General features: G+C 37.0%; 3 protein-coding genes across 14 annotated transcripts; 1 reads left to right on the top strand and 2 right to left on the bottom strand.

The window, feature by feature from the left end:
• Positions 1 to 4668: 4668 nt before the first annotated feature.
• Positions 4669 to 5645, bottom strand: LOC106088625 (SOSS complex subunit B homolog). The gene is made up of 2 exons (XM_013254220.2): positions 5415 to 5645; positions 4669 to 5357 (listed from the first exon to the last, which is right to left on the bottom strand). Exons 1-2 carry the CDS (start codon positions 5497 to 5499, stop codon positions 4732 to 4734), a joined length of 711 nt encoding a protein of 236 aa, XP_013109674.1. The 5' UTR covers positions 5500 to 5645; the 3' UTR covers positions 4669 to 4731.
• Positions 5646 to 10280: 4635 nt separating this feature from the next.
• LOC131994029 (uncharacterized) lies at positions 10281 to 13546 on the bottom strand. Of its 3 annotated transcripts, XM_059360115.1 has the most exons (8): positions 13481 to 13546; positions 13307 to 13379; positions 12625 to 13238; positions 12251 to 12542; positions 11161 to 11188; positions 11063 to 11110; positions 10873 to 10989; positions 10281 to 10808 (listed from the first exon to the last, which is right to left on the bottom strand). In XM_059360115.1, the coding sequence occupies exons 2-8, from the start codon at positions 13317 to 13319 to the stop codon at positions 10487 to 10489; spliced, it is 1434 nt and encodes a 477-aa protein (XP_059216098.1). In that variant the 5' UTR covers positions 13320 to 13379; positions 13481 to 13546; the 3' UTR covers positions 10281 to 10486. The 3 variants fall into 3 exon arrangements, with proteins under 3 accessions (XP_059216098.1, XP_059216097.1, XP_059216099.1); XM_059360114.1 differs by having other exon boundaries at positions 13307 to 13535; XM_059360116.1 differs by lacking the exon at positions 11161 to 11188 and having other exon boundaries at positions 11063 to 11107; positions 12247 to 12542; positions 13307 to 13535.
• A 2797-nt stretch (positions 13547 to 16343) lies between these two features.
• Positions 16344 to 19648, top strand: LOC106088626 (uncharacterized). Of its 10 annotated transcripts, XM_059360120.1 has the most exons (8): positions 16344 to 16446; positions 16548 to 16620; positions 16689 to 17302; positions 17385 to 17676; positions 18738 to 18765; positions 18816 to 18863; positions 18937 to 19053; positions 19121 to 19648. In XM_059360120.1, the coding sequence occupies exons 2-8, from the start codon at positions 16608 to 16610 to the stop codon at positions 19179 to 19181; spliced, it is 1173 nt and encodes a 390-aa protein (XP_059216103.1). In that variant the 5' UTR covers positions 16344 to 16446; positions 16548 to 16607; the 3' UTR covers positions 19182 to 19648. The 10 variants fall into 10 exon arrangements, with proteins under 10 accessions (XP_059216103.1, XP_059216104.1, XP_059216105.1 ...); XM_059360117.1 differs by having other exon boundaries at positions 16369 to 16446; positions 16548 to 17302; XM_059360122.1 differs by lacking the exon at positions 19121 to 19648 and having other exon boundaries at positions 16359 to 16446; positions 16548 to 17302; positions 18826 to 18863; positions 18937 to 19024.
• Positions 19649 to 22743: the final 3095 nt, after the last annotated feature.

Consider the following 22743-nt stretch of genomic DNA (forward strand, 5'->3'; position numbering starts at 1 on the left):
TTGGGTTGAAATCCATAATTAACCCATAAATTGGTCATGTCACTACATACAAATGGAAATTTTAACAACGAACTATTAAGGAACATCGGGTTTATTTTGTTGTTGTTGTAGCCACATTTTCATGTGGAGGTGGCGATTCTCTTCAAGCTCCTGTAGGTGAGCAAGCGCGTTCCGGTCCGGATCGCCGCAGGAACAGGGTGGCCATTAGTTATTTAAAGACGCCAATAAACCGCCTTGTCATATCGAGTATCATAGGCACTCGGTATTTATGCAAAGGATCTCAATTTTAAAACCAAATGCGAACGGTGTACCCAGAGCCAACAAAACTTGGTATGTATTTTAACTGCAGTTTTTACAAGTTTGTGAAGACTGAACATTTTCAATAACAGATGGACCCATTTTTTTTTTTTTTTTTGATAAAAACGGTACAGCCGCTTTGGACTTCATTTCGAATTTGGTAAAAATGCGAAATCAACATCTTATTTTAGCAGAAAGATCATCTGCGATTTGTTACACCAATAATATCTGTACATACATATGTATGGATGTCGATTTTTTACCAACAAAAAAGCCCATATGAGAAAAAACTAAAGACGAGAAGTAGTGAATTGCCCCAAACTAACGGCAGAAAGGACAAAAATACTGTTCTATGAAAAAATCCAAAATAATACGGGAAAATCTGATTTGTTCTAAGATTCAATTTGCCTTTCACTCCTTGCAGCATCTATTGTTATTAACTGTATATGTGCAAGCACGTGCGCCCGCATGCTATGTAAGTACATCTTTACATTACCCGGCACACGATGGCTATGAGCACCACACGAGTTGAAAGTTTGAGCTCCGATTTGTGTTCTGCATTCGCGGATGATCAATGGTATCGAGTGGAGAGTCTCAGTGAGAGGCTGGCCACCACCGGATCTTGCTAAAATACAGAGTGCCAGTGATATTCGATATGATATGGCGATTGTTTTTATAGACCGGAACAAGCTGTCTCACCTATGGAGCTTGAGGAGGATTGCTACCTCCACATTCAAATGTGGCTACAACAACGCCGCAGAAGCCATGTTTTACCAGCATACCTATTTAAGACCGCGTGTTACCAGTTTTCCCCTCAAGAAAATTAGTTCCCACCAAAATTTAAAAATAATCCCGCGGCGATCGGTCCTTTGAACCGAAACGAGCTTGCTCACACAGGAGCATGACGAGGAACGCCACCTCCACATGAAAATGTGGCTACAACAACAATAATACTACCAAACCTGATATAAACCTACCAAATGTTCTACGAGACAAAATGCGGTATATATTTTTATACCTACCACCGAATAGGAGGACATTTTGTCATAACAAAATTTGTTCATGTGGTTAAAATCGAAATATTTATATTGGGTTGCCCAAAAAGTAATTGCGGATTTTTTAAAAGAAAGTAAATGTATTTTTAATAAAACTTAGAATGAACTCTAATCAAATATATAATTACCATATTGTTCGATAACCTTTTGCCATCTTCCTGGCAAATTTAGTATTCCACGCTCATGGCCTTTATCTGCAAAAAACTGAACCAAGTGCGATTTTATAGCCTCATCATTGCCGAAAGTTTTACGATTTAAGGAGTTCTGCAAAGATCGAAATAAATGGTAGTCTGATGGTGCAAGGTCAGGGCTATATGGTGGATGCATCAAAAGTTCCCAGCCAAGCTCACTCAGTTTTTGGGGAGTGACCAAAGATGTGTGCGGTCTAGCGTTGTCCTGGTGGAATATGACACCTTTTCGATTTACCAATTCTGGTCGCTTCTCCTTGATGGCTGTATTCAATTTGTCCAATTGTTGACAGTAAACATCCGAATTAATCGTTTGGTTCCTTGGAAGCGGCTCAAAATATACCACACCCTTCCAATCCCACCAAACAGACAGCATAACCTTCTTTTGGGGGATATCAGCCTATGAAGTGGTTTGAGCTGGTTCACCATGCTTGGACCATGATCGTTTTCGACTAACGTTGTTGTAAACAATCCATTTTTCATCTCCAGTTATGATTCGTTTTAAAAACGGATCGAATTCATTGCGTTTAAGGTGCATATCACAAGCGTTGATTCGGTTTGTTAAATGAATTTCTTTCAATACATGTGGTACCCATATTAAAATGGACGCCAAACAAACAAATGTAAACAAAATTTCACGCACTTTTTTTCTAAAGCAAGCCAAAAGTAACAGCTGATAACTGACAGAAGAAAGATTGCAATTACAGAGTTACAAGCCGTTGAAAAAATTTGTCAACGCCGACTATATTACTACTATATTACCGACAATTACTTTTTGGGCAACCCAATATATAGTTTTTTTCTATTTTGTGTAATGAAGCTTCGGTCCTATCAATGTATATTCCAATTAGGGCGTTTGATAAAATAAAACAAATAAATAAAAAATAAAATAAAAATAACATTTGCAACACATTAAATTATACTTTTTCAATCCTACAATAAATCCCTACCAGATCGTCGTAATATAGGTAAACGATCAAGCCATTTTCGACCGTCTGTCTGTTGAAATCACTCTACAGCCTATTTAATCGATTCCTTTAACCGATTTCCCGATTTGATTTCTTGAGTACGAAAAATGTTTTTGCTTTTGCTCTGATTTCAATGAAAAACAAGCGATTTCCCGGTTTAAGAGCTTGAGATCATAAATGCGTATTTACTACCCATTTTCGCCGTAACAGTGAGTTGAAAGGACCTTTCAACATCCGAGTATAGACCAGATCTGGTCATATTGCCCTATTACCAAAAATTTACGAAATTGTGGAACAGATCCCTAAACACTTTTTCTTTGAAATTTTAAACAGTGCGAACCCCTATAACAGCATTGGGTTCCTCGACACCCATGTTTTTTATTCTGCACTCGCAACGAGTAGACAGAAGCGACCGGTAATGAAATAGGTTTAAGTTATACCCGGTGATTTTTCGGTAGACACAGTCGGACCTCGATTATCCGGAAATCAATTATTCGAAAACCTCCATTATCTGGGATGGAAAATATATTGTTGTCTTTTTCGATTAACTCGATTATCCGTGATTACCTCTATTATCCGGGAGTGTAAATACGTTTTACTACTGCAAGTTTGCAAATTGTCCCACGCACAATATGAAAAAACATCTCACATTTCAATGAGTGATGTCCGATTCAAATTTAAGATCAATTCTATTAATCTGTCCCATGCCATGGACATACACCTAAGCCAGTGATATACTTGTTGTGCGCTCTAAAAAACTCAATTATAAGGGACCACCTTTTTAAAGCCGAGTTCGAACTGGCTGCCCTAGTATGACACTTCTATTGGGAGAAGTTTTAACAGGCTCACAAATGTCGCCTGGATTCGAACTAGGGCGTTCAGCGTCATAGGTGGAAAAGCTATCCTCTGAGCAACGGTGGCTCCAGTTTATGGATTACTTTTGAAAAAGGAAACAAACTGAAACTGGAAGTTTGACTGAAAGCAGTTTCGTATGCCATGATGAAGCACTCGTGGATGGGCATAAGGTGCCAAAGTGAAACCGACTGCTTTATTATGCGTACAAGTGCAAGGCGTTACTTATTGGAAAAAGAGCTTGGCCAGGAGCTTTAAAGAAAGTTCACGAACTTTCAGTTCTTATTAAGTCAATATCTTAATTGTCAATAGACTTAACCAAACGGAAATAATTTCAAATCTGAAAATATTATGGAAAAATTTTTTCCACCGATTTGTTCTTCTTTAAACCATCCGATAGACTATGGTGTAATATGGAGCTTTAAATTGCATTTCGTTAAAATATTGAACAAAGACTAGTCATGTAACATAAAGAAAACACTTGGGTCAATTGATAATGACTGGAAATTTGTTTTACAAAATGCCTTGGGTAAATTGCCCCGCCCAGAAAATGAATATAACTGGAATTAAAAAATATTTTTAAAAATTTATCTACTCCTGTTTCAGACTTCGATACGACATATGCATCCGATAATGTAACACAAAAATTAAAAGTAATGAACGACTTTAACACTGAGGAAATAAAAAGATGGGACAGGTGTGACAACAATGCTTCCCAATTCGCAGTTTCATTTCATTATGAAATTATAGATTTACACAAATGTCACAGATAAAATGAATCTGATGGTGGTATTTCAAATGAATATGATGACGATATTTCAGACGAATCTGATGATGAAATATATTCAAAGGAGGTTATCTATACATGCCTGTTTTTAATTTTTTTAATAATTATATATTAAATATTAAAAACATTGCAGTTTACTTTACTAAAAAAAAGTGTAAAAACTGCAAAAATAATTTGACTCCATTATTCTGGAAAATCGATTATCCGTAATGCCTCTGCTCCCGAACATTCCGGATAATCAAGGTCCGACTGTATTTATATTTTTTAAAAACCTACCAAAAATTTAGGCCAGCTTACCAACCTACCAAGAGAATGAAAACCTATAAATTTTGATAGGAACCTACCAAAAACGGTAACACTGGTTGTGACATGAGGCGTCAGCTCATCTGCACAATCTAGACGGTATAACACATACCTGATGATTGGAACTCCAGACAACAACGGAAGACTAAGTCTTGCTAACATTGGACTTCACTGTTAAATTGAAATTTTGTGTCCACCTTAAATGGAAACAACAATGATCCAGTTTTGTACATATATTACTACCTTATTTAAGCTTATAAAATAAATTTATTTTCAAAACTTCATCTTCTTTCTGTTTTTATGTTACTAGCTCGTGTAACATTCGTGCGACCACCGCGACTTGTTGAAGTTTTCGATGCCGGTTGAGATGGAGTAACAACATTTGTAGTTCCTAGGGATGTCGTTTTAGATGCGGCCCCATTACCAATTATACCAACCGGTTGCACTGGCTTGGCTACAACCTGAACTCCACTTACCCCAGTGACGCCTATCGTTGGTGGCCTTGGAACGGCGTTTCCATTGTTATTGGTAACACCTGTTGAAACTTGTTGCGGTTGACCAACAACGACAGGCGATGTTCCTGCACCGGATGTCATTTGTGCAGGAGCCATAACTTGAGGTGTGGGACCAACAGTCTGTTGATCTGGCCGCTTAGGCTCACTCATATTTACAGCTTCGTTAAATGTCATGCAAAACTCGCCAATCTTATATACTTCTCCATTTTTTCCAGAATATAGTGTAAGGCAATGACGCCAAATTGAAGCGTAACCTTTGGTTAATTTTATAATATCTCCTGGTGTAATAAGCTTTCCTGGTTCATCCCAAATACTAACATTTATACAGGCTGTATGATCCCCAACCTTAAAATTTCTAACTTCTCTATTTTCTTTAGTCACAGTAGCAGTACCTTGTATGAAAAAAAGAAGGATATTAAATTTAATTTAGTTAAAATTACATAGTTTACCTATTTCGAGCACAATAAAAATTACATTTATGTTCTTAAGGCCGGGTTTAATGTCCTTGATTGCTATGCATTCGCCGTTATACATTTTATAGCTCACCCACTTTCTTATCTATATAAAGGGCAATCAGAAAGCGATTTTGTCCGACAGAAGTTGTTTTTTAAATAATGAAATAATGTTGTAAACAATTAAAATTAAATTCTTCTTCTAACATGCCTCATTAATGATGCCAGATGTTTGTAGTTAAAAATATGAATGAGATTATCACTAACGAATAGGTCCGTTCGCGTGCTTTTCTATTAAAAAATTTGCAGAAGGGTAGCAAAAGTACGCGAACGACAACTGATTTTTTTTTGTTGGTTTTTTATTTACTTGCTTGGAAAACAATTTTTTTTTAAATAAAAAATGCTGGCTATGCTTTTGAGGTATTTTTTTTTTTAGATAAACGTCAATTTAGGGAGCCATTTGTATATCCGTGATTTCCGAGCTGCTGAACAGCAATCACAAATTACCGTGCAATCCCACGGCAGTTGTACGTACCGCATTGGCCCGATGGAGTCTTTGATTGGCCCGATGAAGTCTTTCAGTGTACAACGCACTGCTACAACAACAACCATGCACGAAGCTACGAATCTCATCCGTAGCATCAAGTCGAGGAAAGCGCTGGTTCCAGGCAGAATCTCTACACTGATGCTGAAGAATCTGGATCTGCCTGGAGTCGATTACCTTACAACTGTCCTCAGCCTATCTGAACACTATTATAGTACCCGATGATTGGAAGATAGGCAGTCTGATCCCACTACTGAAAACTAAAAAGGACACGTGCAAGGGGGAGTCATACAGACCGATCTCCCTTCTCTCATCAGTAGCCAAGACGCATGAGGAACTACTCCTCCCGTTGGACAATTTCCATTCGATATCATCTATTGCTTTTGTATATTAAAGATATCAACATCCGTTCACAATTGGCAGACTAATTTGCACAAATTTTTTCTAACCCACTGTGCGTCACTTGTTTAAGTGCCAAACTAGACCCTCTCAATCCCATGGCAGCATCTTCTCTCCTTAACAAATTCAAAGGAACAATGTTGATTTCAACGTAGCTCTCCCATGAGGACGGAGAAACTGATAATTGCTTTTTTCTTGGTGTCTGAAAGGATACAATGTTTTTAATTTTTCAAGATTTTCCAAATAATTGTGCAAACTTTGCACTTACCTTCTAATGTAGAACAACCGACTAGAAGTAAAAATACAACTTCATTTGTCGAGTTTTCTGTACCTGAACACTAGCTGCTGCCATAAATTTTCATCAAAAGTAAATAAAAATTAAACTAATTTAACAATTACCAGTAAACAATATTTATATTTTTTACTTGCCTCTGCCTTTTTGATCCATTTCCAAATTTCTGCTGGCATAAAAGTTCCAGTAGAAAATTGCAGGTTTTCTATTTTCTAACTGTCAAAATTTGCGCTCTCTCGCGCTCTCTTCTGCTGGCGAATAAAGTACGCGAACGACTTCCAGTAAAAATTTGTGCAAATTTGAAAAAATTTTCGAGTTCCAGAACACAGCTTATACAATATTTAATCAGAGTACTCACTAAGCAAAATAGTAGCGACATGTCGCTGCATCAATACTCAAATTAATTACAAATGTAATTAAATGCTCACGAAATAGGCACTAATTAACACTGCTTCTATGCTGTTGTCTTTGTTGTGTGTTGTCGTTTGACTTTTGTTTGTGTTCTGGCAAAGAATAGAGTCGGTCGGATTTCGCAATAATTTAGTAGGCAATTTCGCTGCGAAAGAAGACAATACTAGGCTTTAGGCCTAGTACTAACTTCATTCATGCGAAAATTGCCTATTTATTGTGGGCAAAATATGCCGCTTTCTATTTGAGAACATAACACAAACAAAAGTCACACAACAAAAGCTACTATGATAAAACAGAGTTATTTGGACCCAATTTGATCCCAATAAGCAAAATACGCAAAATTACATCGATCGTTTCACGATGTTGTTGTAGCAGTTTGTTATGTTCTATCTTTCGTCCGCTTAATTCTGTTGAGTGTCAAGACCCAGGAAGTCTGCGACTAAGATGGGGTGCGTCCACAGGGATCTGGGTTTGATTCGAGTGGGTCTGGCTGAGCAGATAAACAGATGGCTCGTATCGTGCGCTCCCATGTTACAATTGGGACATACATCATGCACGTCGGCATCAATCCTTGCTCTGTAGGAGTTGAGGCGGTTGCATCTGCCGGAACGTAATTAAGCCATAACTACTCTGGTTTGCCGGGGAGGTGCAATGGGAGGCGGTCGTTCTCCAAGGACTACATTCACCCGGTTGCCATTTACCGCATCTGTTACCGTGTCTGCATGAATGTTGTCTAGACCTGCTTGATATGCCGCTTGATCTAGAGGTTCTCTCTTTTAGCGCTGAACCTCACGCTCTAGATCATGTAGATCTACCTTAAGGCTTCGGGGCGGTGAATATCTATCCACAAGATGATGATTTGGATGGTCTCTGCGATAACAGCCCAAAAGGTATTACGCAGAAGGCGGCGAGGACGCAGAAGACGACGATGACGCAGAAGGCGACGACGACAACACTTACCACCCACTGCTAGCTATGTTCGCACAGCACCTTTCAACATATCCAATCATGTGGCTCTTATTCTTAAAGCACATATTGTACCCTACACCACTACTGTGGCTGTGATAATAAAAATATAGTACAAAGCCATATCCGTTTGTCCGCATATTCTTTTTATATGGTTTGTCCGTCTGCCTTTATGTTGAAATCAAGGCAGAGATCTCTTTTTTCATCCCATCAATGTCCACATATCACTTTTATAGCTCAAAGATTGTTATGAATTTTGGTGAAAATCGGTTCAGATTTAGATATAGCTCTCATGCATACATATCGCTCGATTTTCACTTATAAGCATGTTTGGTACAATTTTCAACAGATTTGTACAAAATTCGGTATGGCATGTTTTATTACTCAACCTCTGCCTCTGCTTAATTCAATCAAAATCGGTACACGCAATCCCTCTTTGGTTTATTGTGGTGGGGAGCAGGACTATTTTTTTTTAAATTTAGTCCTGCTCCCCACATTGCCTGTAAGTTTTTTTTTCGAAAAGTTGTTGTTTCTAGGGGCAAAATTAAGTGAAGTTACGCCAAAGTATTTATTATGCCAATTGCTTTGCAAATAAAGTGCGCAAACGACTTTCGTATGGTGTATTTTTAACATACAACAGTTATCGTCACATATATCGGTTACCCTTTGTCTTCGGTTAAGTTTATATATAAACGACCAAGAAAAGTTTGGCCGAAGAACTGTAAGCCCTCAGTCAATTGGGTTGTTAAAAAACATCGCCTCCTTGTAATCCTGGAGAAAAGATTTTAAAGCAAAGATAAAAATGAAACTGGTGAAAAAATGGACCCTTAACATCACAGGTTGTAGCCATCGCGGGGAGTTCGTATATCAATTACACCAGACGGCAGCAGACTTGTTGCAAATTAAGTTGGATATAAATCTCATACGATTTATTGGATTTGGAGCTGCTAAAGCAAACGATTGAAAAGGGTAGCAAACGGCGACATGAAATGATCTTTTACACGTTAAGAAACAAAAAAATAGTTCAACTGTGGTTTAAATTAAAAATAAAATGTTTAGTCATGTTTTTAAGTGAATTTATTTTTTCACATTTTCTTCCTTCTGGACTACCAAAATACTATTATCGGTATTAAATGGTTGCAAAATTCCAAAAATTTTATATATTGGGTTGCCCAAAAAGTAATTGCGGATTTTTTAAAAGAAAGTAAATGCATTTTTAATAAAACTTAAAATTAACTTTAATCGAATATACTTTTTTTACACTTTTTTTCTAAAGCAAGCAAAAAGTAGCAGCTGATAACTGACAGAAGAAAGAATGCCATTACAGAGTCACAAGCTGTGAAAAAATTTGTCAACGCCGACTATATGAAAAATCCGCAATTACCTTTTGGGCAACCCAATATGTAGCATACAATTTCAATTTCTCGAGTGGGCTGTAAAAGTTGGTCTAGTCTATGAGCAGACAACATGGCATTTTTTACATTTAATAAAATTGTTAAGTTATTTATTTTAGTGGTAGTATTATATTAGATTTTAATATTGATTCTTGTATTATAACAACTTGAAAATTCCAATCTATCAATGTAAAGCCCGGGTGGGCGATGTTTGATTAATAAAAATGATTAAATGAAAAGTTGTCATATATAATACGAAGCTTTATTTTGGTTGTGTTGTCATACGCCAACTCAAGTTGGTATCCGTAAACTAACCAATGGATAATCTGACGTGTTAACTTCTCTACTAAGTGGTGGCGCTCTGCGGCAAGCCGTTTGGACTCGGCAATAAACTTTATCGAACTCAAACTTGAGCTTGAGCTTAAACTTGTATCGAACAGAAGTATCCCCGCTGTTTTTTACTGGAATGTTAATCCCCAAATTTGCATTTTGCATATTGAAGTACGAAATAAAACACAATGCAACTTCCTTCACTTGGTCAGGAATAGAAAAAAGATGGCAATTCTTGTTTTTCCAATTGGAAACATCGAAATATATTTTCTAAACACATAACTTACAAAACATATATCTACTTTACAGGAGAAAGAAATGTATTAATAGTATTGAAGTATAATATTCGCGATTTTCATATCAGACTATACTTCAATTAACCTTCAATATGTTGAGATCTTCCGAATATATTTCAGCCGATTAGAATAGATTTTAAAACAGTCATTAATTTGTAAGGATATACCTTATCTCTTAGCATTTGTTTTTTAGTAGCCAAACCTTCGCAAAAACTATCCCAATATAAGATGTTATTCAATTAAATTCACTTTATTTAATATTTTTTGTGTTGAAATAGAAAGAAGCAAATATTTAATTAACAAAAAGGATTAACAGTAAAACGATTAAAATATTTGAAATATATATTAGGTTTTTCATCAAAGGCATCGAAAAAAAATGTGATTAGGACTTTGATTTGGCATCTAGAGTAGGTCCCAATCTTAAATAAAATGTATCTTTACAGCCTTACTGATTTTCGAAGCACATTTGGGTTGATTTTTATGTTTTGGACTCTAACCACAGGACTTGCAAATGGCAACCATACAAGCGGTATGTTGCCTTTTTGTCGTCCACCATTCGTACCACAAAATGATTCTGGTTTCGATAATGAACTTATAATTGGATTATTATTTTCGTGGGTACCTTTGATATCTTCTTCAGAATACAGTTTTTGTGTTTTTCTGGGAGCCTTTCGTGAATGTTTGCGCTTAGAATGATTTGATTTTTTCCATTTCGCTTTAGTCAACGTCTTTTTTGTCGAAATATCCTCCTGTTGTGGTCTGTTAAAAGTTAAGACAAAAAAAAAACTGTAAGGCGATAAATGCAACAGATTTTGAAACATACTTCAACTTGGGCAGAAAATCTTTTTTAGCTTTAACCACGTGTTGGTCATCAGCTACTACTTCAGCATCCCACTTGCATGTTTTCGTAGATTCCTTAGATCCGTCCAAGGCGTTCTTGCTGCAGAAAAAATTGCAATTCGAAATCTTTAGTAACGACATATGTATGTATATAAAATTTCCTTGAATCTCACCTAAACTTGTTTTTGCCAGAATCTATTTCCATTGAAACCTGCTTGTTACTTAAAAAAAATTTATTTAATCACCTTTGACAATTAGCAGTAAAACATACTGTTCAAATATTACAACATCTGGAAAATCTGTATATTATTTTAATTAAAAAAAAAAACATTTTTTTTATCGATATATGTTAATAGACAAGATAGAAGAATGCATAGTGTTCGGGTCTATTTGTAATTAATTTCCTAATTAGGCCGATATTTTCAGCTGTGGATCTTTTGCCATATAAAACTTCTCTACAAAGATGTGTCGCTCTGCAGCACGCCACACAGTGGGAAATTGGACCCCAAGTGTTTTTTAAATCAACGTATATAATTTTGGTATTTATAGTTATTGAAATATTTTTCCAAAATGATATATGTAGGCTGTATTTCTGGCCTGATAATGAAAACATAAAAACTTAATTCTAATCATCAACCTCGAGATCTTTTGTGTTCAGCTAATCTTCGTTTATTTTCCGATATTTCGTAATTTTATTGAATTGCATATTCATTGCGAAATATCGGAAAATAAACGAAGATTAATTAAACACAAAAGATCTCGAGCTTGATGATTTGAATTAAATTTTTATATAATTAAAACAGACCGAAGAAACTAAACCAATTATTTGAAGAAAATGCAAATACTTATCATCTAAAATTGTTTTTTGTTTTTCAAAGTATTCTTCAGCATGATTTATACACTTTTGCATGCGCTCAAATCAATTGTAGGATATAATTGTGTTGACCCACTCAATGTTACCTTTTCCTTACTTCTACATAAATTGCAAATTTTGCCCATGAACATTGCATTAAGGAACAGGGACGTACTTCTCACATATCAATGAGTGCAGTCCGATTCAAGTTTAAGCTCAATGATAAGGGACCTCCTTTTTATAGCCGAGTCCGAACGGCGTGCCGCAGTGCGACAACTCTTTTGAGGAGAACTTTTTTCATGGCATAGTACCACACAAATGTCGCCAGCATTAGGAGGGAAAGTTTTATGATGGTCTCGCCAGAATTTGAACCCAGGCGTTCAGCGTCATAGGCGGACATGCTAACCTCTGCGCTACGTTGGCTTCTATATAACAATTATAAAAATCCTAAGTACGGATATCCTATTATCATGCAAACAAAGTAAGGACTATAGACTTTTAGACTTACAACCTTGTGTTGCCTCAGTTCTGCCCATCATGTGCGAACGGATTTGTAATTTGAATTCATCAACATAAATTACATCCGGCGTGTTTTCAACCGATACATTACTGCTATTTTTTAAGGTGGAATTGTTAGTAATTGACGTTTCTCTAATTAACTCTCTAGATTTCTTAACAGATAAATCCAAAGGTACGTCATCTGGGCGATGCTCTTGGTAAAGCATCTGTTTTCCATGGGGCAAATGGACCACAGAATTTGCACCAAAGTGCACAGTTGAACGTTTTGTTGTTATGTTATGCTGCAAAATGAAAGAAATTTTAAATAAACTTGTGTACTTTTTTGTATCTAAACTGCAATTGCAAATGATTTTCAATACCTACCTGGAAATGATAGTTGTCTTTGGATTTTGCACTGGACTTGGATCCCATTGTTCTGTTCGTATTGTGGCCTAATTTTCTAAAATTTCTTTGAGTCATATTCTGCTTGTTGTTTGTATCAGAACAACTATCTTGGCTGGATTGACTTTGAATTTGAAAATCAATGGCATTTTTACAATTTTGGGCGACAACACTCAATTCATCTTCTATCTCACATTTGATTTTTTTAGCAGGGCTGCATATAATTGTTTCAACACATTTATGTTCCGTTCCAACGTTTTTATGCGGTTGCACTTGCACCGTGACTTGTCCTACGTGTTCATCATCTTGCTTAATGTCAGTTCCTTTTTTATAGGAATAAGAGTGGCAAAGCTCTTGGTCTGACGTCGTTGAGTTTGCATTTGAATTTTGATTTACTTCTAACTCAGGTGATGAAGAAAAAACTGTTTGTGGCGAAATGTTAATATTGGCCATACTGGATTTCATATTAACAGCCAATTTCTCGATACTTGCTAAACTTTTCCGACTATGCCCATTAATTAAATATTTGTATGATCGATACGGCTTCTGGGACAAACGTAAAGATCTACGACGGGGTTGGGTCGAATTCACAGATGCTGTGATTAAAGTTGGAAACTCAATTTTTGAAACTAAACATTTTTCGTATATTGTGGCAAACACTTACATTTTCGCTCCATTGCTTTTTATTTCACAAATTTTATTACAGCTCACCAGCGTATGCTTTTATAAACTGTCGACTAGATTGAAACATTCATTGCAATATAACGGTTATTCGCAAACGCCATGTTATTTCGTAAAAATAGTGATTGGCAGCCGTGATAGCTGTGGGTATACATACCTCTCACTCTCAGTTACGTTATTTAACAAATCATCTTTTTATTTTTGTTTGCAAATGGCATTCAAGGCATTGGAATAAGATAACAATAGTTCGCCTGCGTTAAGTCATCGACGTCGCTAACTTTTGATAACACAAAAATTTCTAAAATCACAGGGTGACACGAAGTAATAAAAAATTAAAAAGTATGGAAATTATCAACCGTTTTTAGCTTCGGTCGCCAGAAAATAAAGCCGTCAGTTATCTACTTCCAGTCTGGAGGCCAGGAACGGACTTCGTTCAAAAAAGTAGATATACCAATTTAAAGGGGAGATCACTACCTTTAATTTGGTGTGTCACACATGCTGTTTGTATTTGAGCAGTTCGCTAGATGTCCAACTCTTTAGCATGGTGTCTACAATCCATGGTTGTGAGTAGAAAATACATAGGGCTTATGGGTCTGTAGGCCTTTTGTGTCGCATAACTTGCCTTGCCAGGCTTGGGTATAAACACCACCCTTGCCTCCTGCCAGGCTTTCACAGCGTGCCTAGGACTTGCTGTGAAAATATTGGCTAGATGAGGCGCCAGATAGTCTGCCTCTTTCTGTAGTAACTCCGGAAATATTCCATCAGGTCCGGGTGACTTAAATGGTTTGAACACACATCCCAATAAACTTCCACTTTTTTATGACGTGCTCTGTTAAAAAGTCTGCGGACCTCTTTCTCAATATTGCGAATCTCCCCGGTCATCCAGGGTTTTTCTTGGGCTGATTTCCTTTCCCGAAGAGGACAACTATCTTCGAAGCAGCCCACCAGTTCAGTCGTGATCCTGTAGACATTTTCGTCAATGTCTTCTATGCTTGGATAATCTTAATTATCATGCCCAAGTCTTCTTCTGAGTAGCCTTCTGAATTTTGTCCAGTTGGTTTTCAACTTATTCCGGAAGCTTATGGGATTCGGCGCTGGCCGTGCTATTCTAAACTTAATGTAGCGATGGTCAGAGAAAGAGTGTTCCATGAAGACCCACCAATCCTGAACCTCATCGATTAGATTTTCCGAATGTTGATGAGATGTTATCAATATTAAGTGTTATTAGGTTGTTAGTATTCAAGAACTCTGCCAGGGCTTGGCCCCGTTTATTAGTGTTGGTACTACCCACGAAATGTGGTGAGAGTTCAAATCGGATCATATTAGTACCTCGTTTCCTGTCTGTTTTGCTTGCCTCACCAACCGTTGCAGCTCCGACGTGGCTGGCGGTGTCGGAGAGTCGAAAGGCAGATAAAGTGATGCCAGGTATGCTCTACCGTCTCCCTGTCTTACCACTGTTGCACTTAATAATGCAGGTCCTCAGCCGAGTACCAGTGTTGGCATAAAATAATTGGTAGTAGATATGGTTCAGTCCAAACTTTGTTCCGGGTCGTTCATGGCTCCCGAATTTAGGCAATATGAACTTTGCCCTTGCTGATTTTTTCATATGTCATATTTTTTTCATAAATAATGAGGGAATGTCCTACTTGCTTCAAAATCTATTATCTTAAAATTTTAATCATGAAAAAATGTTGAAAGCGAACATAGTGCCACCCATGACATAATTATCAGGTAGCGTACCGTTAACAGCTGAATACAATTTTTTCTCGAGAAGTACACTATCTGTCAACTTGTTTTGGTTGTGTGTGTATTATAGTTACGAACCATAACACATCTAAACAACGAAAAATGGTGCGACCTAGTAACATACTCAAAATCAGAGTTGTACTAATCACTGATTTTGAAATAGTGCACTCAATATTTTGTTGTTGGGCAACTGCCACTACCTGTAAATGAATATATTTTGATACAATCCTTTCAGTTTAGAATGAAAATCAGCGGGTACACATTATACGCATTAGAGATTTATTTCGTCTTCATTGAATAAATATCCAATGTTTTCACGTGTTTTACACCACATTACAATTTTATTTGTACATAATTTCGCTTAAACCCAGTTTACACTGCCCTATAAATCCGGATTTAATGGCTCAATCATCTGTTTTCCCTTTATTAAATCAGCTGACGAGAGCCTTAAATCCGGATTGAATGAGCAGTATTAAATAATGTTTTAGTTTTGATAAATGCATAATTTATCATCCAACAAGAGTGGCGGATTGGTCAAGCGAAAATTTAACTAGGGCTGCGTACTGGGCTTAAAATAGAAAATTGTTTAAAATATCAAGTAACCCTGTATAGTTATCATAAATGTTACCATCAAGAGTATCGGTGCTGCTGCCCTCCAGTTTCTAAATAAAAATCCCGAAAGATTGATCTACGAAAAACAATTCTTTGATATGTGTGGTACACCAAATTGAAGGTATTGATCTCCCCTTTAATTTTGTGTACGCATTTTTTTGAGCGAATTTCATTTATGGCTTCCACACTGGATTTAATGGCCTGCCATTTAGTTTCAAAATAGAAATCTGGAAGGATTGTTCTACGAAAAACAGTTCTGGGTATATGTGTGGCATATTAAATTAGTGCATATTAATATAAAGTGTTGACCTTCCCTTTAATTTGGTTCACGCACTTTTTATGGCTTCCAGACTGAATTTAGTGTCCTGCCCTCCAGTTTCAAAACAAAAATCTGGAACATTTGTTCAACAAAAAACAGTTCTGGGGTAAGTGACACACCAAATTAAAGGTAGTGATCTCCCCTTTAAATTGGTATATCTACTTTTTTGAACGAAGTCCGTTCCTGGCCTCCAGACTGGAAGTAGATAACTGACGGCTTTATTTTCTGGCGACCGAAGCTAAAAACGGTTGATAATTTCCATACTTTTTAATTTTTTATTACTTCGTGTCACCCTATGATTTTAGAAATTTTTGTGTTATCAAAAGTTAGCGACGTCGATGACTTAACGCAGGCGAACTATTGTTATCTTATTCCAATGCCTTGAATGCCATTTGCAAACAAAAATAAAAAGATGATTTGTTAAATAACGTAACTGAGAGTGAGAGGTATGTATACCCACAGCTATCACGGCTGCCAATCACTATTTTTACGAAATAACATGGCGTTTGCGAATAACCGTTATATTGCAATGAATGTTTCAATCTAGTCGACAGTTTATAAATGCATACGCTGGTGAGCTGTAATAAAATTTGTGAAATAAAAAGCAATGGAGCGAAAATGTACGTGTTTGCCACAATATACGAAAAATGTTTAGTTTCAAAAATTGAGTTTCCAACTTTAATCACAGCATCTGTGAATTCGACCCAACCCCGTCGTAGATCTTTACGTTTGTCCCAGAAGCCGTATCGATCATACAAATATTTAATTAATGGGCATAGTCGGAAAAGTTTAGCAAGTATCGAGAAATTGGCTGTTAATATGAAATCCAGTATGGCCAATATTAACATTTCGCCACAAACAGTTTTTTCTTCATCACCTGAGTTAGAAGTAAATCAAAATTCAAATGCAAACTCAACGACGTCAGACCAAGAGCTTTGCCACTCTTATTCCTATAAAAAAGGAACTGACATTAAGCAAGATGATGAACACGTAGGACAAGTCACGGTGCAAGTGCAACCGCATAAAAACGTTGGAACGGAACATAAATGTGTTGAAACAATTATATGCAGCCCTGCTAAAAAAATCAAATGTGAGATAGAAGATGAATTGAGTGTTGTCGCCCAAAATTGTAAAAATGCCATTGATTTTCAAATTCAAAGTCAATCCAGCCAAGATAGTTGTTCTGATACAAACAACAAGCAGAATATGACTCAAAGAAATTTTAGAAAATTAGGCCACAATACGAACAGAACAATGGGATCCAAGTCCAGTGCAAAATCCAAAGACAACTATCATTTCCAGGTAGGTATTGAAAATCATTTGCAATTGCAGTTTAGATACAAAAAAGTACACAAGTTTATTTAAAATTTCTTTCATTTTGCAGCATAACATAACAACAAAACGTCCAACTGTGCACTTTGGTGCAAATTCTGTGGTCCATTTGCCCCATGGAAAACAGATGCTTTACCAAGAGCATCGCCCAGATGACGTACCTTTGGATTTATCTGTTAAGAAATCTAGAGAGTTAATTAGAGAAACGTCAATTACTAACAATTCCACCTTAAAAAATAGCAGTAATGTATCGGTTGAAAACACGCCGGATGTAATTTATGTTGATGAATTCAAATTACAAATCCGTTCGCACATGATGGGCAGAACTGAGGCAACACAAGGTTGTAAGTCTAAAAGTCTATAGTCCTTACTTTGTTTGCATGATAATAGGATATCCGTACTTAGGATTTTTATAATTGTTATATAGAAGCCAACGTAGCGCAGAGGTTAGCATGTCCGCCTATGACGCTGAACGCCTGGGTTCAAATTCTGGCGAGACCATCATAAAACTTTCCCTCCTAATGCTGGCGACATTTGTGTGGTACTATGCCATGAAAAAAGTTCTCCTCAAAAGAGTTGTCGCACTGCGGCACGCCGTTCGGACTCGGCTATAAAAAGGAGGTCCCTTATCATTGAGCTTAAACTTGAATCGGACTGCACTCATTGATATGTGAGAAGTACGTCCCTGTTCCTTAATGCAATGTTCATGGGCAAAATTTGCAATTTATGTAGAAGTAAGGAAAAGGTAACATTGAGTGGGTCAACACAATTATATCCTACAATTGATTTGAGCGCATGCAAAAGTGTATAAATCATGCTGAAGAATACTTTGAAAAACAAAAAACAATTTTAGATGATAAGTATTTGCATTTTCTTCAAATAATTGGTTTAGTTTCTTCGGTCTGTTTTAATTATATAAAAATTTAATTCAAATCATCAAGCTCGAGATCTTTTGTGTTTAATTAATCTTCGTTTATTTTCCGATATTTCGCAATGAATATGCAATTCAATAAAATTACGAAATATCGGAAAATAAACGAAGATTAGCTGAACACAAAAGATCTCGAGGTTGATGATTAGAATTAAGTTTTTATGTTTTCATTATCAGGCCAGAAATACAGCCTACATATATCATTTTGGAAAAATATTTCAATAACTATAAATACCAAAATTATATACGTTGATTTAAAAAACACTTGGGGTCCAATTTCCCACTGTGTGGCGTGCTGCAGAGCGACACATCTTTGTAGAGAAGTTTTATATGGCAAAAGATCCACAGCTGAAAATATCGGCCTAATTAGGAAATTAATTACAAATAGACCCGAACACTATGCATTCTTCTATCTTGTCTATTAACATATATCGATAAAAAAAATGTTTTTTTTTTAATTAAAATAATATACAGATTTTCCAGATGTTGTAATATTTGAACAGTATGTTTTACTGCTAATTGTTAAAGGTGATTAAATAAATTTTTTTTAAGTAACAAGCAGGTTTCAATGGAAATAGATTCTGGCAAAAACAAGTTTAGGTGAGATTCAAGGAAATTTTATATACATACATATGTCGTTACTAAAGATTTCGAATTGCAATTTTTTCTGCAGCAAGAACGCCTTGGACGGATCTAAGGAATCTACGAAAACATGCAAGTGGGATGCTGAAGTAGTAGCTGATGACCAACACGTGGTTAAAGCTAAAAAAGATTTTCTGCCCAAGTTGAAGTATGTTTCAAAATCTGTTGCATTTATCGCCTTACAGTTTTTTTTTTTTTGTCTTAACTTTTAACAGACCACAACAGGAGGATATTTCGACAAAAAAGACGTTGACTAAAGCCAAATGGAAAAAATAAAATCATTCTAAGCGCAAACATTCACGAAAGGCTCCCAGAAAAACACAAAAACTGTATTCTGAAGAGGATATCAAAGGTACCCACAAAAATAATAATCCAATTATAAGTTCATTATCGAAACCAGAATCATTTTGTGGTACGAATGGTGGACGACAAAAAGGCAACATACCGCTTGTATGGTTGCCATTTGCAAGTCCTGTGGTTAGAGTCCAAAACATAAAAATCAACCCAAATGTGCTTCGAAAATCAGTAAGGCTGTAAAGATACATTTTATTTAAGATTGGGACCTACTCTAGATGTCAAATCAAAGTCCTAATCACATTTTTTTTCGATGCCTTTGATGAAAAACCTAATATATATTTCAAATATTTTAATCGTTTTACTGTTAATCCTTTTTGTTAATTAAATATTTGCTTCTTTCTATTTCAACACAAAAAATATTAAATAAAGTGAATTTAATTGAATAACATCTTATATTGGGATAGTTTTTGCGAAGGTTTGGCTACTAAAAAACCAATGCTAAGAGATAAGGTGTATCCTTACAAATTAATGACTGTTTTAAAATCTATTCTAATCGGCTGAAATATATTCGGAAGATCTCAACATATTGAAGGTTAATTGAAGTATAGCCTGATATGAAAATCGCGAAAATTATACTTCAATACTATTAATACATTTCTTTCTCCTGTAAAGTAGATATATGTTTTGTAAGTTATGTGTTTAGAAAATATATTTTGATGTTTCCAATTGGAAAAACAAGAATTGCCATCCTTTTTCTATTCCTGACCAAGTGAAGGAAGTTGCATTGTGTTTTATTTCGTACTTCAATATGCAAAATGCAAATTTGGGGATTAACATTCCAGTAAGGAGCAGGGGGGATACTTCTGTTCGATACAAGTCTAAGCTCAAGTTTGAGTCGATAAAGTTTATTGCCGAGTCCAAACGGCTTGCCGCAGAGCAACACCACTTAGTAGGGCAGTTTACACGGAAACTTGGAGACTAACTTGAGTTGGCGTCTGACAACACAGCCTTAATAAAACCTCATATTATATATAACTTTTATCAATTGATACTGATAATAGTGTTTTGGTAGTCCGGCAGCAACAAAAAGCGAAGAAAAATAAATAAATTGTGAAATATCATGACTAAACATTTTATTTTTAATTTAAACCACAGTTGAACTATTGTTTTTTATTTCTTAACGTGTAAAAGATCATTTGATGTCGCCGTTTGCTACACTTTTCAATGGTTTGCTATAGCAGCTCCAAATCCAATAAAGCCTATTGGATTTATATACAACTTAATTTGCAATAAGTCTACTGCCGTCTGGTGTAATGGATATAGAAACTCCCCGTGATGGTCACAACCTGTTGTTGTTGTAGCAGTATGTTGTGTTCTATCTTTCGTTTGCTTGATTCTGTTCGTTTCGTTTGCTTGATTCCAGATCCAGGAACTCAGCGACTAAGATGGGGTGCATCCAGAGCGATCTGGGTCTGAGTCGAGTGGGTCTGGCTGGGCAGTTAAACAGGTGACGTGTGGTCCCTGGTCAGTTAAACAGGTGACGTGTGGTCCCTGGTCAGTTAAACAGGTGACACGTGGTCCCTGGTCACAATCGGGACATACATCTAGCACGTCTGCATCAATCCTTGACCTGTAGATGATGAGGCGGCTGCATCTGCCGGAACGTAATTGAGCCAGAACTGCTCTGGTTTGCCGGGGGAGGTCAATTTCTTCAGGTGCAATGGGAGGCGGTCGTTCTCCATGGACTACATTCACCCGTTAGCTATTTACTGCATCTGCATGTATATTGTCTAGATTCGGTTGATATGCCGCTGGATCTAGAGGTTCTCTATTGTAGCGCTGAACCTCACACTCTGGATAATGTAGATCTACCTTAAGGTTTCTGAGCGGTGGAAACCAATCCACAAAAAAGAGATTTGGATGGTCTCTGCGATAACAGCTCATAATGTATTGCTTAGACACCATGTAGTTATGATTTCGCACTAGTAGGATCTTATTCTCCCGTCGCAGTGCGAAGGACGGTATTCTGACAGAGACCACACTGTCGCTGCATAACTTAACAGACCGGCCAATTTTTTTTTGTACGTGGTCAACAAGATTTCTTTGTCAGCACGCCAAGCAGTATTGCCGTTTTTGGCAGGTTCCTACCAAAATTGGTAGGATTTTATTCTCTTGGTAGGTTGGTAAGCTGACCTCAATTTTTGGTAGGTTTTTCCAACATAGAAATGCCAAGTTAATTACTGGAAAAATTGCTGGGGATAACTTCTTGTCATATCTGTGTATTCGTTAAGAGTGCAGAATAAAACTATGAATGTCGAGGGTTCCAATACTATTACAAAGGGTCTCATTGCTTTAGTAAAAAGGGCGTATGTTCTGATATTGACTATAACTGGCACAGGTATTAAGGGAGCTCTTACAAATTTCGTAGGTAGGAAATGCATATATCTTGAAGGATCCATGCAAGTCACTGTAACGGCGAAAATGGGTAGCAAACACTTAAATCCGTTTTTTCCAAACTCGAAAGGTTGTTCATTAAAATCGGGACAAAAATACGACTTTATGAACTCAAGATTTCTTATCGGGAGATCGGTATAAAGTGTGCAAATGGAATGGCCAACTCTTCGGTGGAAGGTATAAAAACATATATTGCATTTTTGATTTGTACAGCTTTTGGTGGGATTTCTCTTAAATTTTGGTAGGAAATAATTTTCTTAAGTGGCAACACTGATCCCAAGTGCTGCCGGCAAGTGACACATTCTCCCCACATGCCACAGCAGGAAATAGTTTTCTTAAGTGGCAACACTGATCCCAAGTGCTGCCGGCAAGTGACACATTCTCCCCAAATGCCACAGTGCCACATGTGTAAGAACTGTCAAATTTGACGCCAAGTATTTTGGGGCACTTGATAGTCGGAATCATTTCTCCATCGACCATCACAGTCAGCTCGGTATGTACCTCACGCGTATTTGTAGTCACCAATGTGAAGATTTGGTGGCAGATATCTTCAGATTTCTTGCAGCGAAATATGAGGCAAGTTTGTTGAGGTAGATGTTCAACCTATCGCAGATATCAACAATGATACGATCTCTATGCCGTCTGGAGGAGGTGGAATGGAGGATAGGTAGAGGTTAAACAGTGCCGGAGATATCACCCCGACTTGGGGAATTCCCTGTTTCCCTCTACGGTGCTTCAACTTCTTACCCCTTAATTCCACAAATGACTGGCGACCATACCGATAATACCGACACTGCGTTTCAGGCCTGGCTGGAGGGACGTGTTGGCGATGTCCTCAAATAGTTTGGCATGGCTGACCAAATGCCTTCCAGTGCCACGAGGACCGTCCTATCACATGGCCGGGGCTGATTGAAGCCGCGGCAAATGTGTGCGGTGATGGCATGCAAAGCAGTTGTTGTGCTATGCAGTCTTCGGAATCCATGTTGATGCTGGGCGAATGGAAATTTTCCTACGAGGCTCGGGAGGATAAATGCCCCAAGCGTCTTTGCTACTGGGAAATCGGTCTGTAGGACTCCCCCAAACTCGG

The sequence above is a fragment of the Stomoxys calcitrans genome, chromosome 1 (assembly GCF_963082655.1).
Source record: "Stomoxys calcitrans chromosome 1, idStoCalc2.1, whole genome shotgun sequence".
Taxonomy (NCBI): domain Eukaryota; kingdom Metazoa; phylum Arthropoda; class Insecta; order Diptera; family Muscidae; genus Stomoxys; species Stomoxys calcitrans.

Bases quoted from the DNA above. Each gene is read 5' to 3' on its own strand.
- LOC106088625 (XM_013254220.2), bottom strand. From the start codon at position 5,499: ATGTATAACGGCGAATGCATAGCAATCAAGGACATTAAACCCGGCCTT. The intron at 5,358-5,414 runs GTAAACTATGTA...TTTTCATACAAG, and splicing joins TTTTATTGTGCTCGAAATAG to GTACTGCTACTGTGACTAAA.
- LOC131994029 (XM_059360115.1), bottom strand. The intron at 11,111-11,160 runs GTATGTTTTACT...ATTTTTTTTAAG, and splicing joins GATGTTGTAATATTTGAACA to TAACAAGCAGGTTTCAATGG. The intron at 10,809-10,872 runs GTATGTTTCAAA...AACTTTTAACAG, and splicing joins GATTTTCTGCCCAAGTTGAA to ACCACAACAGGAGGATATTT.
- LOC106088626 (XM_059360118.1), top strand. From the start codon at position 16,562: ATGCATACGCTGGTGAGCTGTAATAAAATTTGTGAAATAAAAAGCAAT. The intron at 17,677-18,737 runs GTAAGTCTAAAA...AATAATATACAG, and splicing joins AACTGAGGCAACACAAGGTT to ATTTTCCAGATGTTGTAATA. The intron at 18,766-18,815 runs GTATGTTTTACT...ATTTTTTTTAAG, and splicing joins GATGTTGTAATATTTGAACA to TAACAAGCAGGTTTCAATGG.